Here is a 27,500-nt window from a genome sequence, read left to right as displayed (position 1 = left end):
ACTAATCAACGTACAGCACAATGGTGGTTCAAGAGATTTCGTAGCAGTGATGAGAGTCTTGAAGATGATAAGCGTAGTGGTCAGCCATCGGATGTTGACAACGATCAACTAAGAGCCTTAGTGAAAACCAATCCACACACATCTGCTCAAGAGCTTGCTTCTGAATTAGACGTAACGTAAACGACAATTTCCAACCACTTGAAAGAGATTGGAAAAACAAAAATACTCGAGAAATGGGTGCCGCACGAATTGAACGACAACCAAAAAAGAAAGAAAACGCTGTTTTGAAGTGTCGTCTACCCTTCTTTTACGCAACAAAAACAACACATTTCTCGACCGGATTGTGACTTACGATGAAAAGTGGAATCTTTACGACGACCGGCGATGCTCATCTCAGTGGTTGGACAACGACGAAGCTCTAAGGCACTTCCCGAAGCCAAAGTTGCACGAAAAGAAGGTCTTAGTGACTGTTTGGTGGTCTGCGGCCGGACTCATCCATCACAGCTTTTTGGATCCAAAACCATTACGGCGGAGAAGTTCTGTCAGTAAATGGATGAAATGCATAAGAAACTCCGACAACAATAGCCATCATTGTTCAATAGAAAAGGACCAATTCTTCTCCACGACAACGCTCGGCCGCACGTCGCACAACTGACCCTGCAGAAGTTGAATGAATTGGGCTACAAGACTCTGCCTCATCCGCCGTACTCACTAGACCTGTCGCCTACCGACTACCACTTTTTCAAGCATTTCGTCAACTTCTTGAGTGAGAAATGCTTCAAAAAATAAGACGATGTCTGAGCCGAGATATGTGTATCTGAATTTAAAGGTTAAAAACCACTAGAGTTTTCTTAACAAACCAAAGATATATATATATATATATATATATATATATATATATATATATATGCTGTACTCCAGTCAGGTTCGCTTTGTTGATTCCTATGTTGATCTTCTGGGAATATAGATGTTATTGTCACTGGAACTAATACCCTAGTGTAGCAAGGAAGTGTTCGGATTACGTTCATAAGTGGATAGTATTTGTGCAAGACACCTGCAATCATGGGTGAATTGAGAAAGATAAGTTAGTTCCTGTTTAGACTGCACAATCCTTGCAAAAGTTGTACAAATTTCATTAAAAATATTGTGTAAAATTTTTTCAATTGGGAAAATGTAGAATTAATATGTACACACTTAAATAAACTTACTTTAAATGATATTTATATATTCATCATAATTTTTAAAAAAACAACTTTTTATAACTTATAGAACTATTCAATGTCTTTACTGTTTTCCATCTTTGAATTTTAGGCTTTTGGGAGACTTTTGATGATTTCAGGATGTGAACTTTATATTTCATTGATATATATATATATATATATATATATATATATATATATATATATATATATATATATATATATATATATATATATAGTGTTTTATATTGCATCTGAGGATATTTTCCTAAAGATTTTATTTAATAATGCCTAAATTAGTAAGATATTAAAAGGATCTGCACTGATATCATAAATACTGGACTTCATAAAAATAAAATAGTTGTAAATACGATTTCAGATCTTTATTTGAATTCAATGAGGCTAACCATGTTGACATCTCTAAAACTAAATTGAAAGTAAAACTGTTTATCTTTTTTCTGTAAATGGATTTTTCTGTGTCTATATCCGTGTGTAGTTGTTAGACTTTTAGATGTGGTTATTATTTGCCTCTTGCTTACTACTGTTACTTATATACCTCCTCCTTCAAACATATATTTTACTTAAAACTTGTTTTCTATACCTAGAAATACTAACCCAAACGTTTCTTTCAACAATTAACGTTGTTTTTCTTCTATTCTCTAGCCTGAAACAACAGAAACACAAATTCAATTGCCTTTGACATCGACATCTTTTGATGATTTGTAAGTAGACAGACATTTCCAGATAAACTTTCTTCATCATATCGAAAGACCCATTAAATACCTACATATCTCGATATCTGATCCTTACAGAATGTACCAATCTCTCATCCATTTTGCACCTCCTATATTTATCACGCATAACTCGTTATATGTAAATTTATTTATATGTAATTTGATAAGTATTTTTATATAAATTTTTATATTTCTTCTATATTTCTATGTATGTTTGATTTCATTCTTTATAACCTTGGAGCATTTTCACGCCTGTACATGTATGATTTATGTTGATGTGTATAAATATATATCATTCAACTACTTCGATTGAAATTTCTCATTTATGCGTTCGGGAATCTGTTTGACTTCCTAAGACTTGCGTTTTGAATTTTTTCTACTCTGTATTTTTTCGCATAGGCTCTCTAAGAGCACTCCGTAATTAGCCCACAACTTTTAAAACATACTTACATACTTAATATATATAGATATACACATATGTGTGTGTGTGTATTTATTTATTATAGACTTTCTACTTACCCCTTCTCTCTCTTGTATTCCCAGCCTTTCTTCTTTCCCTTCATCCCTTCCCTATTTTTCTCTGTCGTTCTCTCACCCTGCAGTCTTTCTCCTCTGCCTGCTACTGTCGCGTGACCAACTGTCAGTACCCCTTTTTCTTCCCTTCTTACACTGGTTCCGTAGCTGAACAGTCGCAAATTTTCTGTCGCTATGTTCACCATCCTTCAAGATATTTTCTAAGCGTTACCTCCTCTCCTCGGTCCCAAGGCCCTATTTTGTTTGCGAAGTACAAAACATATTTAAATGATTAAATGTTCGCAAAATTCAATAGTATCATAAATGATAGGTTAAGAATGTAAAAAGTGTGGATCAATATGTTTAAATGATTAAATGTTCACAAAATTCAATAATATCAGAAAATGATGGGCGAAGTATATAAAAGATGTGGAACGCCAAAAGTTCAATCATACTGAGTTAAGAGAGAAACAAATAAAGAAAGAAGAGAGTAAGCAAAAGGGATTTTGTTACAGTTTCTTTCATCTTGCATGTGATTCCTTTTACCGTCGCGTAGAGGGTTTTTCGCCTGTAACGGACTGCTTTGGAATCAGTGTATCTATAATCTTTTCTGTGAAAGAATATAATTTTTGATTCGTTATAATTCTTATTCTTATTCTTTCTGGAGACCAAGTTTAACATTCTGCCTGGTTGTCTTGCCTGTGGGGAATGGTCATGAAACGTTCCTGTTGTATGATTCTCTTACCGAGTCAGTCTGTTTATTTTCTTGAGAGTCCACTTCTGATCGGAGGTAAAATTTCCTTGGTCTAGTGATAGGTTATTGCATGGTGATTTGGAGTTGCGGTTTCGAAAGCCGAAAGGAAGTTACATGCTGATCGGTTGAGATACTCCAACAAAGTAGATGAAATATGCTTTGTTATTTGTGTGTGTGTTAATATTTATATTTAAGAAAAATAGTAATAGTAGTAAAATAAGGTGATGATAATAATCCTTTCTACTGTAGGTACAAGGTCTCGAGTTTGTGGGGAAGAGACTAGTCGGTTACACCGACTCCAGTGTTTTTACTGGTACTTAATTTATCGACCCTCAAAAGGATGAAAAGCAAAATCGACTCGGTGGAATTTGAACTCCGAACGAAGCGACGCGCTAACGATTCTGCCAGTTCGCCGCCTAAAAGATAATAATAAAAGAAAGTATACAAAAATGTTAAAATATGAAATTTAATAAAAATGAAAATGAATAATAGTAAATACTTAATATTGATAAAAATTAATAATTATAAAACTTAAAATATTCAAGCTAAGATAAAAGTAGTCTATAGTATAAGATGTATAGAGGGATGAGCAGTAACAAGACAACGACATACGTAGGGGAAACGGCACGAAGCATAGTAGAGCGGGTAAATGGACATTGGAGAGAACTTAAGGAAGCTAAGAGCTCATCGATTCTGTACCAACATGCCGATAATGAACACGGGGATCAATCAACAACATAGAAGTTAAAATCTTGTCCACGCATAGAACAGATACAACAATCTGACAAATTACGGAAGCTACACACATAATAGAAGATAAACCTAGCCTGAATAGGAAACTGGAATGGAACAATAGCACACACCACAACATATGACAGTAGAGGATCCCCATAAACTGGTTACAATATAAACAAAGCCGAAAACATAATAGATAAAATACACAGATAAATAAACAAATAGAAATAAATAACTATATAATTTTTTCTTAAATTTAAAAGATTTTTTTAAAATTTTTAAATGTTTTAAAATGTTTTATTATCATTATTATTATTATTAGTAGTAGTATTGTTGTTATACATACATACATACATACATACATACAAGCATACGTAATGATAATAATAATAAGTGGATGTAAATACATGAACAAAATAAGAATAAACAAAAACAAAAACAAATTACACGAACGTATATAAACAGAAGATACAAATATTACAGGTATTCACACACACACACACACTAATTAAACATGGACGCACATAGAGATATAAGCATGCGCAAATGAATACACATAGACACATACAATACAAAAGCAAAATGGCTGACGGTTAGTAAGGAGAGACACACAAATAAAAAAGAAGAATGCAAAGGACCACTGATGCGGTCACGTTTGTGTGACGAAAGAACTCTGACCGAAATAAGATTAAGTTTAATGTAAAAAATAAATAACACTGAAGCAAAGTAACACAAAATATATAGTGCGTGTGTTTTTATTGGCTAAACTGTCAAAATGACCATTCCGAAATACAATATATATATATATATATATATATATATATATATATATATATATATATATATATATATATATATATATATATATATATTGGTATAGGTATTATGGTGATATTGGATTTTATATTCTATGAAGTAAAGTATTTTCCTTTGTTGATGTAATGTAACCATGTAGTTGTGATGTTTGTTTTAAAGTTACAAGAGATCCAGCAATTTCACTGACTCTGATTGTTTCCTTGTTTCTGTTTTTTCTTTTATACTTCACTCTTTCATAGTTTCTGTTGACGACTTTAACCATTTTGAACTAGATTTGATAATATACTTTCAGTTCTAAAAAAATCAATTTTCTGGACATTTGAAATTATTATTTAGTCTCGAAAATATTTATCAGATATTTATAAATATATGATATTAATTCTTACTTAAGCATTAGTCAGAACCTTTTGTATTGAAGAAATGAAATGACGTTATAACGGTAAGGAAAAGGAAACATTGAATCGGAAACTACAAAGGGGTTTCCTGTAGATATAAAGGGAAAAGCGAAAACATTTTGGTTCCAACAAAAGCAATGCTCAAGTAAATCCGTGCAAACTAAGAACAATGTAAAGTGTGTTACCACCGTGTATTTAGTGTAGCTTTGAAATTTGCCCCATAAACGCTAAGTATCTCCACTAAATACATACAGTCAAGTCAGAAATGTTTAGCCTATCAGTTTATCTCTTCTAATATTACCGTTTGTTTGTGTCTTAATATACATTTGAAGAAAATGTAGTGGATTAGCAGAATTATAAAACGGTCAAACAAAATACCTTATGGTAATTGTTGAAATTTGAGGTCTTATTTTATGTAAGAAATCATACATTGGAGCAGACGTTTTTCTAGAGATGTGAATTAAATTAAGCAGATATACTGTCTTTTACAGTTCATCAGATCTCACACACCTACACATCCCACAAAACCGAGATAAATGGCAGAAGGCTATATATCAAAACACAATCAAAATTGTACCAATTAAATGCCATTTCAAAATTGTAGAAATTTGATGACTTGATATTAATTACATGAGTATTTGCTGACCTCTCTTTTGAAATAAAATTGTTCAAAGCTACTTATTGAAATGTATTCCTAATTTCATAACAGGTCTAAATACACATAGATATTACTCCATAAATTTATTCATAATCCTCACTGACTCTTTCTACCTTCTCCTCATATGTTCTTAGCTTTCCTCTCCGCCTTTGCTCACCAGACCCTGACCATTCCTCTAACTTCTGACTCATTCTGACCTTAACTCCCTCTTGGTCATCCTTCTCATCACCTCCTATATTAGTCTTTCAATAATATTCCATTGTTTATTTCTCCCAACCCATGCAATAATATCACTTTCCTCCTTTTCTTAACTTTTAGATGAAGTTCAAATGTCCAGAATGTTAACTACACTCCATATGACAAACAACTTTCACTAATCTTAAACTTCCTCCTTGGTTCATTTTTTGTAGATCACTATCTTCTGAGAGGAATTTAGAATCATTGTCTGAAGTAGACAGTTATGGTGACCAAGAATCCCAAGTAATTTAATGTTTTTCATTTATTTCTCTATTACTTCTGTTTGCACAACTTATGACCAATGAGTGTTTTGGAATTTCATCAAAGACTCCGTATTAACAGCAACCTTATAAATTTTGCTTATGAATATCTTAATACATTTTCCAGTATACCAATGTACATTTTCCAGTATACCAATGTACAGCTGATTATTATTTTTCACATATGTGAAGCAGCGTTCTATTTCTCGTAGTGATAGATTAGTTTACTATTTTACATAATCATAGAGCAAAATAAATTTTCTTTATTAGTAGTGATAACTACTATATTACGCAATGGTTGAACCAGCTACTGGCTTTTTTGTATAATTAGGGTAAATTAGAACTTATATATTTTTTTCTCACGTGATCACGTGACCGACCAGGCTATCAGATGTTGCTACACATCGCTGGTCACAATGCGCTTCGCATTGATTTAGCCTTCAGATAACACCACCCCGCTGGCTAAGCGAGCAGACCAACAGAAGAAAGTTGCGGCGAAAGAGTACAGCAGGAATCGCCACCACCCGCTGCCGGAGTCTCGTGGAGCTATAGGTGCTTTCGCTCAATAAACACTCACAATGCCCGATCTTGGAATCGAAACCACGATCCTACGACCGCGAGTCCACTGCCCTAACCACTGGGCCATTGCGCCTCCACACACAAACACACACACACACACAAACACACACACACACACACACACACACACACACTCATATATATATATATATATATATATATATATATATATATAGAGAGAGAGAGAGAGAGAGAGAGAGAGAGAGATATTGATAAAAATGGTAAAACTGCAAAACAATGAAAGTGACCTTGATGTTATTTAAATAGAGGAATTTATCTGTAAATATCATATGTGACAATTATTCAGTAGCCGTGATAAAACTCCGAGTTTCAGATGCCGAGATGGAAATTGACGCCGCCATCTCATTTGTTTAAACGCATATTATAGGTTGACTCTCCACCTTCCAACCTCCCCAATGACACATCTCAAGTCACGTCTGGTTCCCTGTGGTTTAGTATCCCTAAAATATGATGCACTTCATTACTCCTTATCTATAGCCATACTGCCCTTTGTAATCTGATGTGACTTTTGTCTTGTTCCTCGCCTCCTCTCTAATTTCGTCAGAGAATTCTACTGACATCCTTTTCTATCGGTCTTTTGATGACTCTAACTCCTTCCTTATACCAATGCTTTCCTTCTTGTCATTATTTATAATACTAAGTCACTGCGGGTGCCCACCCCATCTCACTTCCCAAACTCTTATTAGTTCACATACTGAATATTTCCTGAATACTTAGATATGCTGCTAGCTTGTGGTTTCTTTCTGCTTCAACTTTCTGTCTCTTAGGTTGATCACATTTACCATATTTAAGAAGGAATACGTTAATTTTTTTACGCATCAAGAGTACATTCTAACTAGTGTGTGTGTGTGTGTGTGTGTGTGTGTGTGTGTGTGTGTGTATGAGTGAAAATAGTTTTAGATTAAACTATAAGTAATAGCGTGTAGAATATTGGTTTGAACTTTCTGTAGCGCTATGCAAAATCAATGGGCACTACAAGCTGAGAAAGAATGGACCTCGTCTCAAACACCTCTTCACGGCTGATTTAAAACTTTTCGCAAACAGCAGAGTCTGAAAAGGAAAGGCTGGTGTTGAGACTGTGCAAATGTGCAACAAGGATATAGTGACGGAAATATGTATCTCGAATTTTGCGGTGCTTACTTTGAAGCGGGAGAAAAGAGTAAAATGTAGGGGCAAAGAATTGCCAAACGGGAAGAGAATGCGCATTACTGTTTCTTCGTGGACTCTCGTTTATACATCAACAATTATTATAAATACGAAAGAAATGTCAACACATTCCATGGGCGGTGTTCTGCGAAAAAGTAAACGCTGTAAAGAATGACCCATAGCAAAACCAGCCAATAGAAAGTTACTTGAAGCAATCAGTTGTTGAAAAATAATGGTGATGACGATGGTGGGGAAAGAAATCTTAACTCAGTTTATGCGACAGGAGTTCGCGTAGAAAGTCTGGATGTGACAGAAAAAAATGAGGTTGGGTCCTTAAGAGAAGGCCTCTCGCTCGGCATTGGTTCAGTAAAGATGCAGATTGATCACAGCTGTTATCTTGATACAGCAACAGCAAATTATAGAGCAGGGAGTAGAACTGGTCCAGCAAAGAAAACGGGATTGTGTTGCAGTGCTACATGGAAAGTGAATGTAATATACGTGTGTGTATATATATATATATATATATATATATATATATATACATGTTAGGTTGTTAGGAAATGATGTATTTTCAAATGAATTTTCGATAAATTTCTTTGACTTTACATAACATTTTAAAGCCTGTTTTTCGCTCTATCTAATCGTGTTACTCTTTTTCTTTTTGAATAATTAAGGCATTTTTTCTGGAACGTTGAATACAACATGAACAAAAAGCAAATTCGCATAAGTTTCTTATTGCAGTTCAAGTTAGGCCGAAAAGCTGCTGAAACAACTCGCGATATCAACGATGTGTTTGGCCCCACAGGAACCACTAATCAACGTACAGCACAATGGTGGTTCAAGAGATTTCGTAGCAGTGATGAGAGTCTTGAAGATGATAAGCGTAGTGGTCAGCCATCGGATGTTGACAACGATCAACTAAGAGCCTTAGTGAAAACCAATCCACACACATCTGCTCAAGAGCTTGCTTCTGAATTAGACGTAACGTAAACGACAATTTCCAACCACTTGAAAGAGATTGGAAAAACAAAAATACTCGAGAAATGGGTGCCGCACGAATTGAACGACAACCAAAAAAGAAAGAAAACGCTGTTTTGAAGTGTCGTCTACCCTTCTTTTACGCAACAAAAACAACACATTTCTCGACCGGATTGTGACTTACGATGAAAAGTGGAATCTTTACGACGACCGGCGATGCTCATCTCAGTGGTTGGACAACGACGAAGCTCTAAGGCACTTCCCGAAGCCAAAGTTGCACGAAAAGAAGGTCTTAGTGACTGTTTGGTGGTCTGCGGCCGGACTCATCCATCACAGCTTTTTGGATCCAAAACCATTACGGCGGAGAAGTTCTGTCAGTAAATGGATGAAATGCATAAGAAACTCCGACAACAATAGCCATCATTGTTCAATAGAAAAGGACCAATTCTTCTCCACGACAACGCTCGGCCGCACGTCGCACAACTGACCCTGCAGAAGTTGAATGAATTGGGCTACAAGACTCTGCCTCATCCGCCGTACTCACTAGACCTGTCGCCTACCGACTACCACTTTTTCAAGCATTTCGTCAACTTCTTGAGTGAGAAATGCTTCAAAAAATAAGACGATGTCTGAGCCGAGATATGTGTATCTGAATTTAAAGGTTAAAAACCACTAGAGTTTTCTTAACAAACCAAAGATATATATATATATATATATATATATATATATATATGCTGTACTCCAGTCAGGTTCGCTTTGTTGATTCCTATGTTGATCTTCTGGGAATATAGATGTTATTGTCACTGGAACTAATACCCTAGTGTAGCAAGGAAGTGTTCGGATTACGTTCATAAGTGGATAGTATTTGTGCAAGACACCTGCAATCATGGGTGAATTGAGAAAGATAAGTTAGTTCCTGTTTAGACTGCACAATCCTTGCAAAAGTTGTACAAATTTCATTAAAAATATTGTGTAAAATTTTTTCAATTGGGAAAATGTAGAATTAATATGTACACACTTAAATAAACTTACTTTAAATGATATTTATATATTCATCATAATTTTTAAAAAAACAACTTTTTATAACTTATAGAACTATTCAATGTCTTTACTGTTTTCCATCTTTGAATTTTAGGCTTTTGGGAGACTTTTGATGATTTCAGGATGTGAACTTTATATTTCATTGATATATATATATATATATATATATATATATATATATATATATATATATATATATATATATATATATATAATTGTGTTTTATATTGCATCTGAGGATATTTTCCTAAAGATTTTATTTAATAATGCCTAAATTAGTAAGATATTAAAAGGATCTGCACTGATATCATAAATACTGGACTTCATAAAAATAAAATAGTTGTAAATACGATTTCAGATCTTTATTTGAATTCAATGAGGCTAACCATGTTGACATCTCTAAAACTAAATTGAAAGTAAAACTGTTTATCTTTTTTCTGTAAATGGATTTTTCTGTGTCTATATCCGTGTGTAGTTGTTAGACTTTTAGATGTGGTTATTATTTGCCTCTTGCTTACTACTGTTACTTATATACCTCCTCCTTCAAACATATATTTTACTTAAAACTTGTTTTCTATACCTAGAAATACTAACCCAAACGTTTCTTTCAACAATTAACGTTGTTTTTCTTCTATTCTCTAGCCTGAAACAACAGAAACACAAATTCAATTGCCTTTGACATCGACATCTTTTGATGATTTGTAAGTAGACAGACATTTCCAGATAAACTTTCTTCATCATATCGAAAGACCCATTAAATACCTACATATCTCGATATCTGATCCTTACAGAATGTACCAATCTCTCATCCATTTTGCACCTCCTATATTTATCACGCATAACTCGTTATATGTAAATTTATTTATATGTAATTTGATAAGTATTTTTATATAAATTTTTATATTTCTTCTATATTTCTATGTATGTTTGATTTCATTCTTTATAACCTTGGAGCATTTTCACGCCTGTACATGTATGATTTATGTTGATGTGTATAAATATATATCATTCAACTACTTCGATTGAAATTTCTCATTTATGCGTTCGGGAATCTGTTTGACTTCCTAAGACTTGCGTTTTGAATTTTTTCTACTCTGTATTTTTTCGCATAGGCTCTCTAAGAGCACTCCGTAATTAGCCCACAACTTTTAAAACATACTTACATACTTAATATATATAGATATACACATATGTGTGTGTGTGTATTTATTTATTATAGACTTTCTACTTACCCCTTCTCTCTCTTGTATTCCCAGCCTTTCTTCTTTCCCTTCATCCCTTCCCTATTTTTCTCTGTCGTTCTCTCACCCTGCAGTCTTTCTCCTCTGCCTGCTACTGTCGCGTGACCAACTGTCAGTACCCCTTTTTCTTCCCTTCTTACACTGGTTCCGTAGCTGAACAGTCGCAAATTTTCTGTCGCTATGTTCACCATCCTTCAAGATATTTTCTAAGCGTTACCTCCTCTCCTCGGTCCCAAGGCCCTATTTTGTTTGCGAAGTACAAAACATATTTAAATGATTAAATGTTCGCAAAATTCAATAGTATCATAAATGATAGGTTAAGAATGTAAAAAGTGTGGATCAATATGTTTAAATGATTAAATGTTCACAAAATTCAATAATATCAGAAAATGATGGGCGAAGTATATAAAAGATGTGGAACGCCAAAAGTTCAATCATACTGAGTTAAGAGAGAAACAAATAAAGAAAGAAGAGAGTAAGCAAAAGGGATTTTGTTACAGTTTCTTTCATCTTGCATGTGATTCCTTTTACCGTCGCGTAGAGGGTTTTTCGCCTGTAACGGACTGCTTTGGAATCAGTGTATCTATAATCTTTTCTGTGAAAGAATATAATTTTTGATTCGTTATAATTCTTATTCTTATTCTTTCTGGAGACCAAGTTTAACATTCTGCCTGGTTGTCTTGCCTGTGGGGAATGGTCATGAAACGTTCCTGTTGTATGATTCTCTTACCGAGTCAGTCTGTTTATTTTCTTGAGAGTCCACTTCTGATCGGAGGTAAAATTTCCTTGGTCTAGTGATAGGTTATTGCATGGTGATTTGGAGTTGCGGTTTCGAAAGCCGAAAGGAAGTTACATGCTGATCGGTTGAGATACTCCAACAAAGTAGATGAAATATGCTTTGTTATTTGTGTGTGTGTTAATATTTATATTTAAGAAAAATAGTAATAGTAGTAAAATAAGGTGATGATAATAATCCTTTCTACTGTAGGTACAAGGTCTCGAGTTTGTGGGGAAGAGACTAGTCGGTTACACCGACTCCAGTGTTTTTACTGGTACTTAATTTATCGACCCTCAAAAGGATGAAAAGCAAAATCGACTCGGTGGAATTTGAACTCCGAACGAAGCGACGCGCTAACGATTCTGCCAGTTCGCCGCCTAAAAGATAATAATAAAAGAAAGTATACAAAAATGTTAAAATATGAAATTTAATAAAAATGAAAATGAATAATAGTAAATACTTAATATTGATAAAAATTAATAATTATAAAACTTAAAATATTCAAGCTAAGATAAAAGTAGTCTATAGTATAAGATGTATAGAGGGATGAGCAGTAACAAGACAACGACATACGTAGGGGAAACGGCACGAAGCATAGTAGAGCGGGTAAATGGACATTGGAGAGAACTTAAGGAAGCTAAGAGCTCATCGATTCTGTACCAACATGCCGATAATGAACACGGGGATCAATCAACAACATAGAAGTTAAAATCTTGTCCACGCATAGAACAGATACAACAATCTGACAAATTACGGAAGCTACACACATAATAGAAGATAAACCTAGCCTGAATAGGAAACTGGAATGGAACAATAGCACACACCACAACATATGACAGTAGAGGATCCCCATAAACTGGTTACAATATAAACAAAGCCGAAAACATAATAGATAAAATACACAGATAAATAAACAAATAGAAATAAATAACTATATAATTTTTTCTTAAATTTAAAAGATTTTTTTAAAATTTTTAAATGTTTTAAAATGTTTTATTATCATTATTATTATTATTATTAGTAGTAGTATTGTTGTTATACATACATACATACATACATACATACAAGCATACGTAATGATAATAATAATAAGTGGATGTAAATACATGAACAAAATAAGAATAAACAAAAACAAAAACAAATTACACGAACGTATATAAACAGAAGATACAAATATTACAGGTATTCACACACACACACACTAATTAAACATGGACGCACATAGAGATATAAGCATGCGCAAATGAATACACATAGACACATACAATACAAAAGCAAAATGGCTGACGGTTAGTAAGGAGAGACACACAAATAAAAAAGAAGAATGCAAAGGACCACTGATGCGGTCACGTTTGTGTGACGAAAGAACTCTGACCGAAATAAGATTAAGTTTAATGTAAAAAATAAATAACACTGAAGCAAAGTAACACAAAATATATAGTGCGTGTGTTTTTATTGGCTAAACTGTCAAAATGACCATTCCGAAATACAATATATATATACATATATATATATATATATATATATATATATATATATATATATATATATATATATATATATATTGGTATAGGTATTATGGTGATATTGGATTTTATATTCTATGAAGTAAAGTATTTTCCTTTGTTGATGTAATGTAACCATGTAGTTGTGATGTTTGTTTTAAAGTTACAAGAGATCCAGCAATTTCACTGACTCTGATTGTTTCCTTGTTTCTGTTTTTTCTTTTATACTTCACTCTTTCATAGTTTCTGTTGACGACTTTAACCATTTTGAACTAGATTTGATAATATACTTTCAGTTCTAAAAAAATCAATTTTCTGGACATTTGAAATTATTATTTAGTCTCGAAAATATTTATCAGATATTTATAAATATATGATATTAATTCTTACTTAAGCATTAGTCAGAACCTTTTGTATTGAAGAAATGAAATGACGTTATAACGGTAAGGAAAAGGAAACATTGAATCGGAAACTACAAAGGGGTTTCCTGTAGATATAAAGGGAAAAGCGAAAACATTTTGGTTCCAACAAAAGCAATGCTCAAGTAAATCCGTGCAAACTAAGAACAATGTAAAGTGTGTTACCACCGTGTATTTAGTGTAGCTTTGAAATTTGCCCCATAAACGCTAAGTATCTCCACTAAATACATACAGTCAAGTCAGAAATGTTTAGCCTATCAGTTTATCTCTTCTAATATTACCGTTTGTTTGTGTCTTAATATACATTTGAAGAAAATGTAGTGGATTAGCAGAATTATAAAACGGTCAAACAAAATACCTTATGGTAATTGTTGAAATTTGAGGTCTTATTTTATGTAAGAAATCATACATTGGAGCAGACGTTTTTCTAGAGATGTGAATTAAATTAAGCAGATATACTGTCTTTTACAGTTCATCAGATCTCACACACCTACACATCCCACAAAACCGAGATAAATGGCAGAAGGCTATATATCAAAACACAATCAAAATTGTACCAATTAAATGCCATTTCAAAATTGTAGAAATTTGATGACTTGATATTAATTACATGAGTATTTGCTGACCTCTCTTTTGAAATAAAATTGTTCAAAGCTACTTATTGAAATGTATTCCTAATTTCATAACAGGTCTAAATACACATAGATATTACTCCATAAATTTATTCATAATCCTCACTGACTCTTTCTACCTTCTCCTCATATGTTCTTAGCTTTCCTCTCCGCCTTTGCTCACCAGACCCTGACCATTCCTCTAACTTCTGACTCATTCTGACCTTAACTCCCTCTTGGTCATCCTTCTCATCACCTCCTATATTAGTCTTTCAATAATATTCCATTGTTTATTTCTCCCAACCCATGCAATAATATCACTTTCCTCCTTTTCTTAACTTTTAGATGAAGTTCAAATGTCCAGAATGTTAACTACACTCCATATGACAAACAACTTTCACTAATCTTAAACTTCCTCCTTGGTTCATTTTTTGTAGATCACTATCTTCTGAGAGGAATTTAGAATCATTGTCTGAAGTAGACAGTTATGGTGACCAAGAATCCCAAGTAATTTAATGTTTTTCATTTATTTCTCTATTACTTCTGTTTGCACAACTTATGACCAATGAGTGTTTTGGAATTTCATCAAAGACTCCGTATTAACAGCAACCTTATAAATTTTGCTTATGAATATCTTAATACATTTTCCAGTATACCAATGTACATTTTCCAGTATACCAATGTACAGCTGATTATTATTTTTCACATATGTGAAGCAGCGTTCTATTTCTCGTAGTGATAGATTAGTTTACTATTTTACATAATCATAGAGCAAAATAAATTTTCTTTATTAGTAGTGATAACTACTATATTACGCAATGGTTGAACCAGCTACTGGCTTTTTTGTATAATTAGGGTAAATTAGAACTTATATATTTTTTTCTCACGTGATCACGTGACCGACCAGGCTATCAGATGTTGCTACACATCGCTGGTCACAATGCGCTTCGCATTGATTTAGCCTTCAGATAACACCACCCCGCTGGCTAAGCGAGCAGACCAACAGAAGAAAGTTGCGGCGAAAGAGTACAGCAGGAATCGCCACCACCCGCTGCCGGAGTCTCGTGGAGCTATAGGTGCTTTCGCTCAATAAACACTCACAATGCCCGATCTTGGAATCGAAACCACGATCCTACGACCGCGAGTCCACTGCCCTAACCACTGGGCCATTGCGCCTCCACACACAAACACACACACACACACAAACACACACACACACACACACACACACACACACTCATATATATATATATATATATATATATATATATAGAGAGAGAGAGAGAGAGAGAGAGAGAGAGAGATATTGATAAAAATGGTAAAACTGCAAAACAATGAAAGTGACCTTGATGTTATTTAAATAGAGGAATTTATCTGTAAATATCATATGTGACAATTATTCAGTAGCCGTGATAAAACTCCGAGTTTCAGATGCCGAGATGGAAATTGACGCCGCCATCTCATTTGTTTAAACGCATATTATAGGTTGACTCTCCACCTTCCAACCTCCCCAATGACACATCTCAAGTCACGTCTGGTTCCCTGTGGTTTAGTATCCCTAAAATATGATGCACTTCATTACTCCTTATCTATAGCCATACTGCCCTTTGTAATCTGATGTGACTTTTGTCTTGTTCCTCGCCTCCTCTCTAATTTCGTCAGAGAATTCTACTGACATCCTTTTCTATCGGTCTTTTGATGACTCTAACTCCTTCCTTATACCAATGCTTTCCTTCTTGTCATTATTTATAATACTAAGTCACTGCGGGTGCCCACCCCATCTCACTTCCCAAACTCTTATTAGTTCACATACTGAATATTTCCTGAATACTTAGATATGCTGCTAGCTTGTGGTTTCTTTCTGCTTCAACTTTCTGTCTCTTAGGTTGATCACATTTACCATATTTAAGAAGGAATACGTTAATTTTTTTACGCATCAAGAGTACATTCTAACTAGTGTGTGTGTGTGTGTGTGTGTGTGTGTGTGTGTGTGTGTGTATGAGTGAAAATAGTTTTAGATTAAACTATAAGTAATAGCGTGTAGAATATTGGTTTGAACTTTCTGTAGCGCTATGCAAAATCAATGGGCACTACAAGCTGAGAAAGAATGGACCTCGTCTCAAACACCTCTTCACGGCTGATTTAAAACTTTTCGCAAACAGCAGAGTCTGAAAAGGAAAGGCTGGTGTTGAGACTGTGCAAATGTGCAACAAGGATATAGTGACGGAAATATGTATCTCGAATTTTGCGGTGCTTACTTTGAAGCGGGAGAAAAGAGTAAAATGTAGGGGCAAAGAATTGCCAAACGGGAAGAGAATGCGCATTACTGTTTCTTCGTGGACTCTCGTTTATACATCAACAATTATTATAAATACGAAAGAAATGTCAACACATTCCATGGGCGGTGTTCTGCGAAAAAGTAAACGCTGTAAAGAATGACCCATAGCAAAACCAGCCAATAGAAAGTTACTTGAAGCAATCAGTTGTTGAAAAATAATGGTGATGACGATGGTGGGGAAAGAAATCTTAACTCAGTTTATGCGACAGGAGTTCGCGTAGAAAGTCTGGATGTGACAGAAAAAAATGAGGTTGGGTCCTTAAGAGAAGGCCTCTCGCTCGGCATTGGTTCAGTAAAGATGCAGATTGATCACAGCTGTTATCTTGATACAGCAACAGCAAATTATAGAGCAGGGAGTAGAACTGGTCCAGCAAAGAAAACGGGATTGTGTTGCAGTGCTACATGGAAAGTGAATGTAATATACGTGTGTGTATATATATATATATATATATATATATATATATATATACATGTTAGGTTGTTAGGAAATGATGTATTTTCAAATGAATTTTCGATAAATTTCTTTGACTTTACATAACATTTTAAAGCCTGTTTTTCGCTCTATCTAATCGTGTTACTCTTTTTCTTTTTGAATAATTAAGGCATTTTTTCTGGAACGTTGAATACAACATGAACAAAAAGCAAATTCGCATAAGTTTCTTATTGCAGTTCAAGTTAGGCCGAAAAGCTGCTGAAACAACTCGCGATATCAACGATGTGTTTGGCCCCACAGGAACCACTAATCAACGTACAGCACAATGGTGGTTCAAGAGATTTCGTAGCAGTGATGAGAGTCTTGAAGATGATAAGCGTAGTGGTCAGCCATCGGATGTTGACAACGATCAACTAAGAGCCTTAGTGAAAACCAATCCACACACATCTGCTCAAGAGCTTGCTTCTGAATTAGACGTAACGTAAACGACAATTTCCAACCACTTGAAAGAGATTGGAAAAACAAAAATACTCGAGAAATGGGTGCCGCACGAATTGAACGACAACCAAAAAAGAAAGAAAACGCTGTTTTGAAGTGTCGTCTACCCTTCTTTTACGCAACAAAAACAACACATTTCTCGACCGGATTGTGACTTACGATGAAAAGTGGAATCTTTACGACGACCGGCGATGCTCATCTCAGTGGTTGGACAACGACGAAGCTCTAAGGCACTTCCCGAAGCCAAAGTTGCACGAAAAGAAGGTCTTAGTGACTGTTTGGTGGTCTGCGGCCGGACTCATCCATCACAGCTTTTTGGATCCAAAACCATTACGGCGGAGAAGTTCTGTCAGTAAATGGATGAAATGCATAAGAAACTCCGACAACAATAGCCATCATTGTTCAATAGAAAAGGACCAATTCTTCTCCACGACAACGCTCGGCCGCACGTCGCACAACTGACCCTGCAGAAGTTGAATGAATTGGGCTACAAGACTCTGCCTCATCCGCCGTACTCACTAGACCTGTCGCCTACCGACTACCACTTTTTCAAGCATTTCGTCAACTTCTTGAGTGAGAAATGCTTCAAAAAATAAGACGATGTCTGAGCCGAGATATGTGTATCTGAATTTAAAGGTTAAAAACCACTAGAGTTTTCTTAACAAACCAAAGATATATATATATATATATATATATATATATATATATATATATATATATATGCTGTACTCCAGTCAGGTTCGCTTTGTTGATTCCTATGTTGATCTTCTGGGAATATAGATGTTATTGTCACTGGAACTAATACCCTAGTGTAGCAAGGAAGTGTTCGGATTACGTTCATAAGTGGATAGTATTTGTGCAAGACACCTGCAATCATGGGTGAATTGAGAAAGATAAGTTAGTTCCTGTTTAGACTGCACAATCCTTGCAAAAGTTGTACAAATTTCATTAAAAATATTGTGTAAAATTTTTTCAATTGGGAAAATGTAGAATTAATATGTACACACTTAAATAAACTTACTTTAAATGATATTTATATATTCATCATAATTTTTAAAAAAACAACTTTTTATAACTTATAGAACTATTCAATGTCTTTACTGTTTTCCATCTTTGAATTTTAGGCTTTTGGGAGACTTTTGATGATTTCAGGATGTGAACTTTATATTTCATTGATATATATATATATATATATATATATATATATATATATATATATATATATATATAATATTGTGTTTTATATTGCATCTGAGGATATTTTCCTAAAGATTTTATTTAATAATGCCTAAATTAGTAAGATATTAAAAGGATCTGCACTGATATCATAAATACTGGACTTCATAAAAATAAAATAGTTGTAAATACGATTTCAGATCTTTATTTGAATTCAATGAGGCTAACCATGTTGACATCTCTAAAACTAAATTGAAAATAAAACTGTTTATCTTTTTTCTGTAAATGGATTTTTCTGTGTCTATATCCGTGTGTAGTTGTTAGACTTTTAGATGTGGTTATTCTTTGTCTCTTGCTTACTACTGTTACTTATATACCTCCTCCTTCAAACATATATTTTACTTAAAACTTGTTTTCTATACCTAGAAATACTAACCCAAACGTTTCTTTCAACAATTAACGTTGTTTTTCCTCTTTTCTCTAGCCTGAAACAACAGAAACACAAATTCGATCGCCTTTGTCATCGACATTTTTTGATGATTTGTAAGTAGACAGACATTTCCAGATAAACTTTCTTTGTCATATCGAAAGACCCACTAAATACCTACATATCTCGATATCTGATCCTTACAGAATGTACCAATCTCTCATCCATTTTGCACCTCCTATATTTATCACGCATAACTCGTTACATGTAAATTTATTTATATGTAATTTGATAAGTATTTTTACATATGTTTTATATTTCTTCTATATTTCTATGTATATTTGATTTCATTCTTTATAACCTTGGGGCATTTTCACGCCTATACATGTATGATTTATGTTGATGTGTATAAATATATATCATTCAACTATCTCGATTGAAATTTCTCATTTATGCGTTCGGGAATCTGTTTGACTTCCTAAGACTTGCGTTTTAAATTTTCTCTACTCTGTATTTTTTCGCATAGGCTCTCTATGAGCACTCCGTAAATAGACCACACATTTTAAAACATACTCAATATATATAGATATACACATATGTGTGTGTGTGTATTTATTTATTATAGACTTTCTACTTACCCCTTCTCTCTCTTGTATTCCCAGCCTTTCTTCTTTCTCTTCACCCCTTCCCTATTTTTCTCTGTCGTTCTCTCACCCTGCAGTCTTTCTCCTCTGCCGGCTGCTGTCGCGTGACCAACTGTCAGTACCCCTTTTTCTTCCCTTCTTACACTGGTCCCGTAGCTGAATAGTCGCAAATTTTCTGTCGCTATGTTCACCATCCTTCAAGACATTTTCTAAGCGTTACCTCCTCTCCTCGGTCCCAAGGCCCTATTTTGTTTGCGAAGTAGAAAACATATTTAAATGATTAAATGTTCGCAAAATTCAATAGTATCAAAAATGATCGGTCAAGTATGTAAAAAATGGGGAACAATATGTTCAAATGATTAAATGTTCACAAAATTCAGTAATATCAGAAAATGATGGGCGAAGTATATAAAAGATGTGGAACGCCAAAAGTTCAATCATACTGAGTTAAGAGAGAAACAAATAAAGAAAGAAGAGAGTAAGCAAAAGGGATTTTGTTACAGTTTCTTTCATCTTGCATGTGATTCCTTTTACCGTCGCGTAGAGGGTTTTTCGCCTGTAACGGACTGTTTTAGAATCAGTGTATCTATAATCTTTTCTGTGAAAAAATATAATTTTTGATTCGTTATAATTCTTATTCTTATTCTTTCTGGAGACCAAGTTTAACATTCTGCCTGGTTGTCTTGCCTGTGGGGAATGGTCATGAAACGTTCCTGTTGTTTGATTCTCTTACCGAGTCAGTCTGTTTATTTTCTTGAGGGTCCAGTTCTGATCGGAGGTAAAATTTCATTGGTCTAGTGATAGGTTATTGTATGGTGATTTGGAGTTGCGGTTTCGAAAGCCGAAAGGAAGTTACATGCTGATCGGTTGAGATACTCCAACAGACAAAGTAGATGAATTATGCTTTGTTATTTGTGTGTGTGTATGTGTGTGTTAATATTTTTATTTAATAAAAATAATAATAATAATAAAATAAGGTGATGATGATAATCCTTTCTACTGTAGGCACAAGGTCTCGAGTTTGTGGGGAAGAGACTAGTCGGTTACACCGACTCCAGTGTTTTTACTGGTACTTAATTTATCGACCCTCAAAAGGATGAAAAGCAAAGTCGACTCGGTGGAATTTGAACTCCGAACGAAGCGACGCGCTAACGATTCTGCCAGTTCGCCGCCTAAAAGATAATAATATAAGAAAGTATACAAAAATGTTAAAATATGAAATTTAATTAAAATGAAAATGAATAATAGTAAATAATTAATATTGATAAAAATTAATAATTATAAAACTTAAAATATTCAAGCCAAGATAATAGTAGTCTATAGTATAAGATGTATAGAGGGATGAGCAGTAACAAGACAACGACATACGTAGGGGAAACGGCACGAAGCATAGAAGAGCGGGTAAATAGACATTGGAGAGAACTTAAGGACGCTAAAAGCTCATCAATTCTGTACCAACATGCCGAGCATGAACACGGGGGATCAATCAACAACATAGAAGTTAAAATCTTGTCCACGCATAGAACAGATGCAACAATGAGTCAAATTACGGAAGCTACACACATAATAGAAGATAAACATACCCTGAATAGGAAACTGGAATGGAACACTAGCACACACCACAACATATGACAGTAGAGGATCCCCATAAACTGGTTACAATATAAACAAAGCCGAAAACATAATAAATAAAATACACAGATAAATAAACAAATAGAAATAAATAACTATATAATTTTTTCTTAAATTTAAAAGATTTTTTTTTAATTTTTAAATGTTTTAAAATGTTTTATTATCATTATTATCATTAGTAGTAGCAGTATTGTTGTTATACATACATACATACATAGAAGCATACGTAATGAAAATAATAATAAGTGGATGTAAATACATGAGCAAAATAAGAATAAACAAAAACAAAAACAAATTACACGAACGTATATAAACAGAAGATACAAATATTACAGGCATTCACACACACACACTAATTAAACATAGACGCACATAGAGATATAAGCATGCACAAATGAATACACATAGACACATACAATAGAAAAGCAAAATGGCTGACGGTTAGTAAGGAGAGACACACAAATAAGAAAGAAGAAAGCAAAGGACCACTGATGCGGTCACTTTTGTGTGACGAAAGAACTCTGACCGAAATAAGATTAAGATTAATGTAAAAAATAAATAACACTGTAGCAAAGTAACACCAAATATATAGTGCATGTGTTTTTATCGGCTAAACTGTCAAAATGACCATTCCGAAATACAACAATATATATATATATATATATATATATATATATATATATATATATATATATATATGGTATAGGTATTATGGTGATATTGGATTTTATATTCTATTTGAAGTAAAGTATTTTCCTTTGTTGATGTAATGTAACCATGTAGTTGTGATGTTTGTTTTAAAGTTACAAGAGATCCAGCAATTTCACTGGCTTTGATTGTTTCTTTGCTTCTGTTTTTTCTTTTATACTTCACTCTTTCATAGTTTCTGTTGACGACTTTAACCATTTTGAACTAGATTTGATAATATATTTTCAGTTCTAAAAAAATCAATTTTCTGGACATTTGAAATTATTATTTTGTCTCGAAAATATTTATCAGATATTTATAAATATATGATATTAATTCTTACTTAAGCATTAGTCAGAACCTTTTGTATTGAAGAAATGAAATGACGTTATAACGGTAAGGAAAAGGAAACATTGAATCGGAAACTACAAAGGGGTTTCCTGTAGATATAAAGGGAAAAGCGAAAACATTTTGGTTCCAACAAAAGCGATGCTCAAGTAAATCCGTGCAAACTAATAACAATGTAAAGTGTGTTACCACCGTGTATTTAGTGTAGCTTTGAAATTTGCCCCATAAACGCTAAGTATCTCCACCAAATACATACAGTCAAGTCAGAAATGTTTAACCTATCAGTTTATCTCTTCTAATGTTACTGTTTGTTTGTGTCTTAATATACATTTGAAGAAAATGTAGTGGATTAGCAGAATTATAAAACGGTCAAACAAAATACCTTATGGTAATTCTTGAAACTTGAGGTCTTATTTTATGTAAGAAATCATACATTGAAACAGAAGTTTTTCTAGAGATGTGAATTTAATTAAGCAGATTAACTGTCTTTTACAGTTCATCAGATCTCACACACCTACACATCCCACAAAACCGAGATAAATGGCAGAAGGCTATATATCAAAACACAATCAAAATTGTACCAGTTAAATGCCATTTGAAAATTGTAGAAATTTGATGACTTGATATTAATTACATGAGTATTTACACCCCAGACTTTATGCGTAAATGTACCTTTTGATGTGAAATGAAGTCTATGAAGTATATTTTCAGCAGCTTGTAATAAAAATCAAACTGACGAGTTTTACTGTCTGAGCACTTCGTCAAGATTTGCTGACCTCTCTTTTGAAATAAAATTGTTCAAAGCTACTTATTGAAATGTATTCCTAATTTCACAACAGGTCTAAATATACATAGATATTACTCCATAAATTTATTCATAATCCTCACTGAATCTATCTACCGTCTCCTCATATGTTCTTAGCTTTCCTCTCCGCCTTTGCTCACCAGACCCTGACCATACCTCTAACCTCTGACTCATTCTGACCTTAACTCCCTCTTGGTCATCCTTCTCATCACCTCCTATATTAGTCTTTCAATAATATTCCATTGTTTCTTGCTCCCAACCCATGCAACAATATCACTTTTCTCCTTTTCTCAACTTTTAGATGAAGTTCAAATGTCCAGAATGTTAACTACACTCCATATGACAAACAACTTTCACTAATCTTAAACTTCCTCCTTGGTTCATTTTTTGTAGATCACTATCTTCTGAGAGGAATTTAGAATCATTGGCTGAAGAAGACAGTTATGGTGACGAAGAATCCCAAGTAATTTAATGTTTTTCATTTATTTCTCTATTACTTCTGTTTGCACAAATTATGACCAATGAGTGTTTTGGAAATTCATCAAAGACTCCGTATTAACAGCAACCTTATAAATTTTGCTTATGAATATCTTAATACATTTTCCAGTATACCAATGTACAGCTGATTATTATTTTTCACATATGTGGAACAGCGTTCTATTTCTCCTAGTGATAGATTAGTTTACTATTTTACATAATCATAGAGCAAAATAAATTTTCTTTATTAGTAGTGATAACTACTATATTACGCAATGGTTGAACCAGCTACTGACTTTTTTGCATAATTAGAGTAAATTAGAACTTATATATATATATATATATATATATATATATATATTTATATATATATATATTTATATATATATATATATTTATATATATATATATATATCACGTAATCACGTGACCGACCAGGCTATCAGATGTTGCTACACATCGCTGGTCACGATGCGCTTCGCATTGATTTAGCCTTCAAATGACGCCACCCCGCTGGCTAAGCGAGCAGGCCAACAGAAGAAAGTTGCGGCGAAATCGTACAGCCGGGATCGCCACCACCCGCTGCCGGTGTTTTCGCTCAATAAACACTCACAACGCCCGATCTGGGAATCGAAACCGCGATCCTACGACCGCGAGTCTGCTGCCCTAACCACTGGGCCATTGCGCCTCCACAGACACACAAACACACACACACACACACACACACACACACATATATATATATATATATATATATAGCCTTTAGCCCTGTTTTCCATGTCTGTAGGTGCATATAGACGTGGGTATGAACTTTTTTGTGCGCGCGCGTGGGGGGGGGGGTTGTATATAAATATATATATATATATATTTGGCGAATGGTGCGGGTGAGGTTGTGTATGTTTCAAGTGAGGGTGGATGAGTGTATAATACTTTTAGGCGCATGCACGTTGGTGTGCGGGCACGCATGTGTAGGTATGAACATGCACGCTTACGCGAATACTATGAACCTTTTTACCCTCTTACTTTTACTCCCTCCCCTCACTTAGAGGTCATTCAAATAGCTCTTTTGTCTTACTAGCGGTCACTCACACAGTAATTTCCCTTTGTATAACGGTCGTTTTTCATAGCATTTTTTTCGATGGCGGATAACTGAAGTGATGGCGGCGTGGATTTCCACCTCGGCATCTGAAACTCGGAGTTTTCTCACAGCTACCGAATAATTGCCACATATTACATTTTTTTTAATTTATTTTATTTCATCTAGTTTCAGCTCATGAGCTGTGGCCATGCTGGGGCACTCCTCTATTTACATAATATCGAGGTCTCTTTCATTCCTTTGCTGTCTTATCATTTTTATCAATATGTATATATATATGTATATATATGTGTGTGTGTGTGTGTGTGTATATATATATAAATATATATATAATTTCAAACTGTACTCTTTCTTTTTGACTCGAACGCCTTCAATTCTCTCTCTCTCTCTCTCTCTCTCTCCCTCTCTCTCTCTTTATCTTTTACACAGGAAAATGTGTAAAAAGCAATGAGTACAACACGTCTATATGCGCAATACTCGCCTGCATGTACACACCCACACATCCACACGCGCGCACAAAGGATTCCATATACACAAAATACGCACAAGAAAAATTCAGGGTGGAGGGTAGAATACAGAAAAAAATATATATAAGCAATAAATTTATAAACCAATATCTCTATAAATATGTAAAAAAATGTATTCTATTTATATTTTTTATACATATATTTTGGATCTTTTCGGTTTGAACTGCAGTTTTTCTAGCGGTGTCATATGAAATTGTAACCCATAATTATGACCCTAGTACCGATCTATTGCATTTCAATCTATTTTAGGGTTAGTTAGGGTTAGGGTTAGGGGTGGGGGAAGGGTATCTTTTTTTCTTCACAAATGTAAATAAACCCAATCTGTTTCTTAAACGAGGGACATATTCATACGGCACAGAATGTTGTTTACCTCAATGGACGTCAGTGATAGGTTGAAATTGCAGAAATTGAAGAAAAAAACAACAAATATCTTACAAACTATAGAATTTTCTCAATAAAGCCAAGAGAAAAAGATGTTTTATAAACACATTCTACCAGTATACGAAGTTTAAAAGTCTTTAGTTACGTAGAAATTATGTTAAAAACTGCCGTTCAAACCGAAAAGATCTTATATTTATACACGCCGGTCTAATTTCAGGTGAATATCTTTCTATTGCGACTTCTATGTTTCTTTTGCCAAAGTATGACGGCAAAAGAGCCAGCTTTTCGTCTACAGGGTGATCGCAGAATCACCCCTAGTGTCGTATTCTGGTATGAACTGTACCTCCACGCTACCTAATTTCTTGCCTCTTTTCATATATTGTAAATTGAACATAATAGGCTTTAAAACATTTTCCATTTCTTCGATAGACGCTATCTCTATTCTCTTTGTTTTAAGAGATAGCGTTAAATTATCGTTCTTTTTCTCGTTTCATGGGGTGGAGTAGTCAACCTCACGCTTGTTACTTCTCCCCGCAGAATTGGTTAAAATGTTTCCACGGCCTCCGTCTTGATATTCTATCTTCTTTGCCGCCTACTGACCGCTGCCACATAATCATCCACACTTTTTTCCGAGTCGCTTTCGTACTCCGAGTTGACATTCTGTATGAGGTCCGACACGTCATACAAATCACTAGTCATTTTGTGCGGGCACAATTCCCATACAAAACGCAAAAATTTCGCCCACAACAGAGGAACAAGAGGAAAACCAAGCCTGTTCAGGCGAACAGTGTGTCAAAAGACACTAAGTTTTCAAACACGAGGTAGTCCCGAGGGAAACAACGGCAATAGAACGACTTCAAACAACAAACCTTCACCAATAAATAACCAACCGCAACACAAAGGCGTACCTCGCCGACTGAAATTTTTTTATTAACCATATAGAGTTGAAACCCAGAGGGGACAGCATAAGGCCAAACAAAACACAAAAGTGGAGGAAAATTAAATCGAATGAAAAGAATAATAATGATAAATGAAAAGGTGGAATGACGTCTACTCGAACCCCACACTCCAGTTAACGTCATTCAACATTTTTACAAAAAATTTTTAACACGTGTAAATTTTATTTTTGTCTTTTTGTTGTGTGTTGCTTGTGTTATATGCTTAGTGATGCTTGTGTTTAGGGCTGTATGCTTAGTGAATTGTTGTGTTGGTATGTAGTGGGGTTGGTGTCTCTTCTGTTCTTTTGTGATTTGTTTTTGCTGTTGCTTGTGTTTGATAATGTCTATTGTTTTGCCGTTCGAATCTGTTCTTGTTGGCGTTTCGTTTTTAAGCTCTTTACATTCTATTTTTGTTTCTTTTGTCCTTGCTGTATGTAGCTTGAGTAGTATACTCAGTGTATATTAAAGAGCTA

At 34.3% G+C, this 27,500-nt stretch overlaps 1 protein-coding gene across 1 annotated transcript in view; it reads left to right on the top strand.

Moving 5' to 3' along the window:
* LOC115221038 overlaps nucleotides 1-24,157 on the top strand; it is a 62,842-nt gene extending 38,685 nt beyond the window's left edge. Inside the window, exons 8-13 of the mRNA XM_029791253.2 lie at nucleotides 1,863-1,921; nucleotides 6,215-6,284; nucleotides 10,709-10,767; nucleotides 15,058-15,127; nucleotides 19,550-19,608; nucleotides 24,002-24,157. Coding sequence (XP_029647113.2) covers nucleotides 1,863-1,921; nucleotides 6,215-6,284; nucleotides 10,709-10,767; nucleotides 15,058-15,127; nucleotides 19,550-19,608; nucleotides 24,002-24,080 — 396 coding nt within the window. The 3' untranslated portion in view covers nucleotides 24,081-24,157. The remainder of the gene's footprint in view (nucleotides 1-1,862; nucleotides 1,922-6,214; nucleotides 6,285-10,708; nucleotides 10,768-15,057; nucleotides 15,128-19,549; nucleotides 19,609-24,001) is intronic.
* Nucleotides 24,158-27,500: the final 3,343 nt, after the last annotated feature.

This window comes from Octopus sinensis, linkage group LG17 (genome assembly GCF_006345805.1).
Source record: "Octopus sinensis linkage group LG17, ASM634580v1, whole genome shotgun sequence".
NCBI classification, from domain to species: Eukaryota; Metazoa; Mollusca; class Cephalopoda; order Octopoda; family Octopodidae; genus Octopus; species Octopus sinensis.
This window is presented reverse-complemented; position numbering and strand designations above follow the sequence as displayed.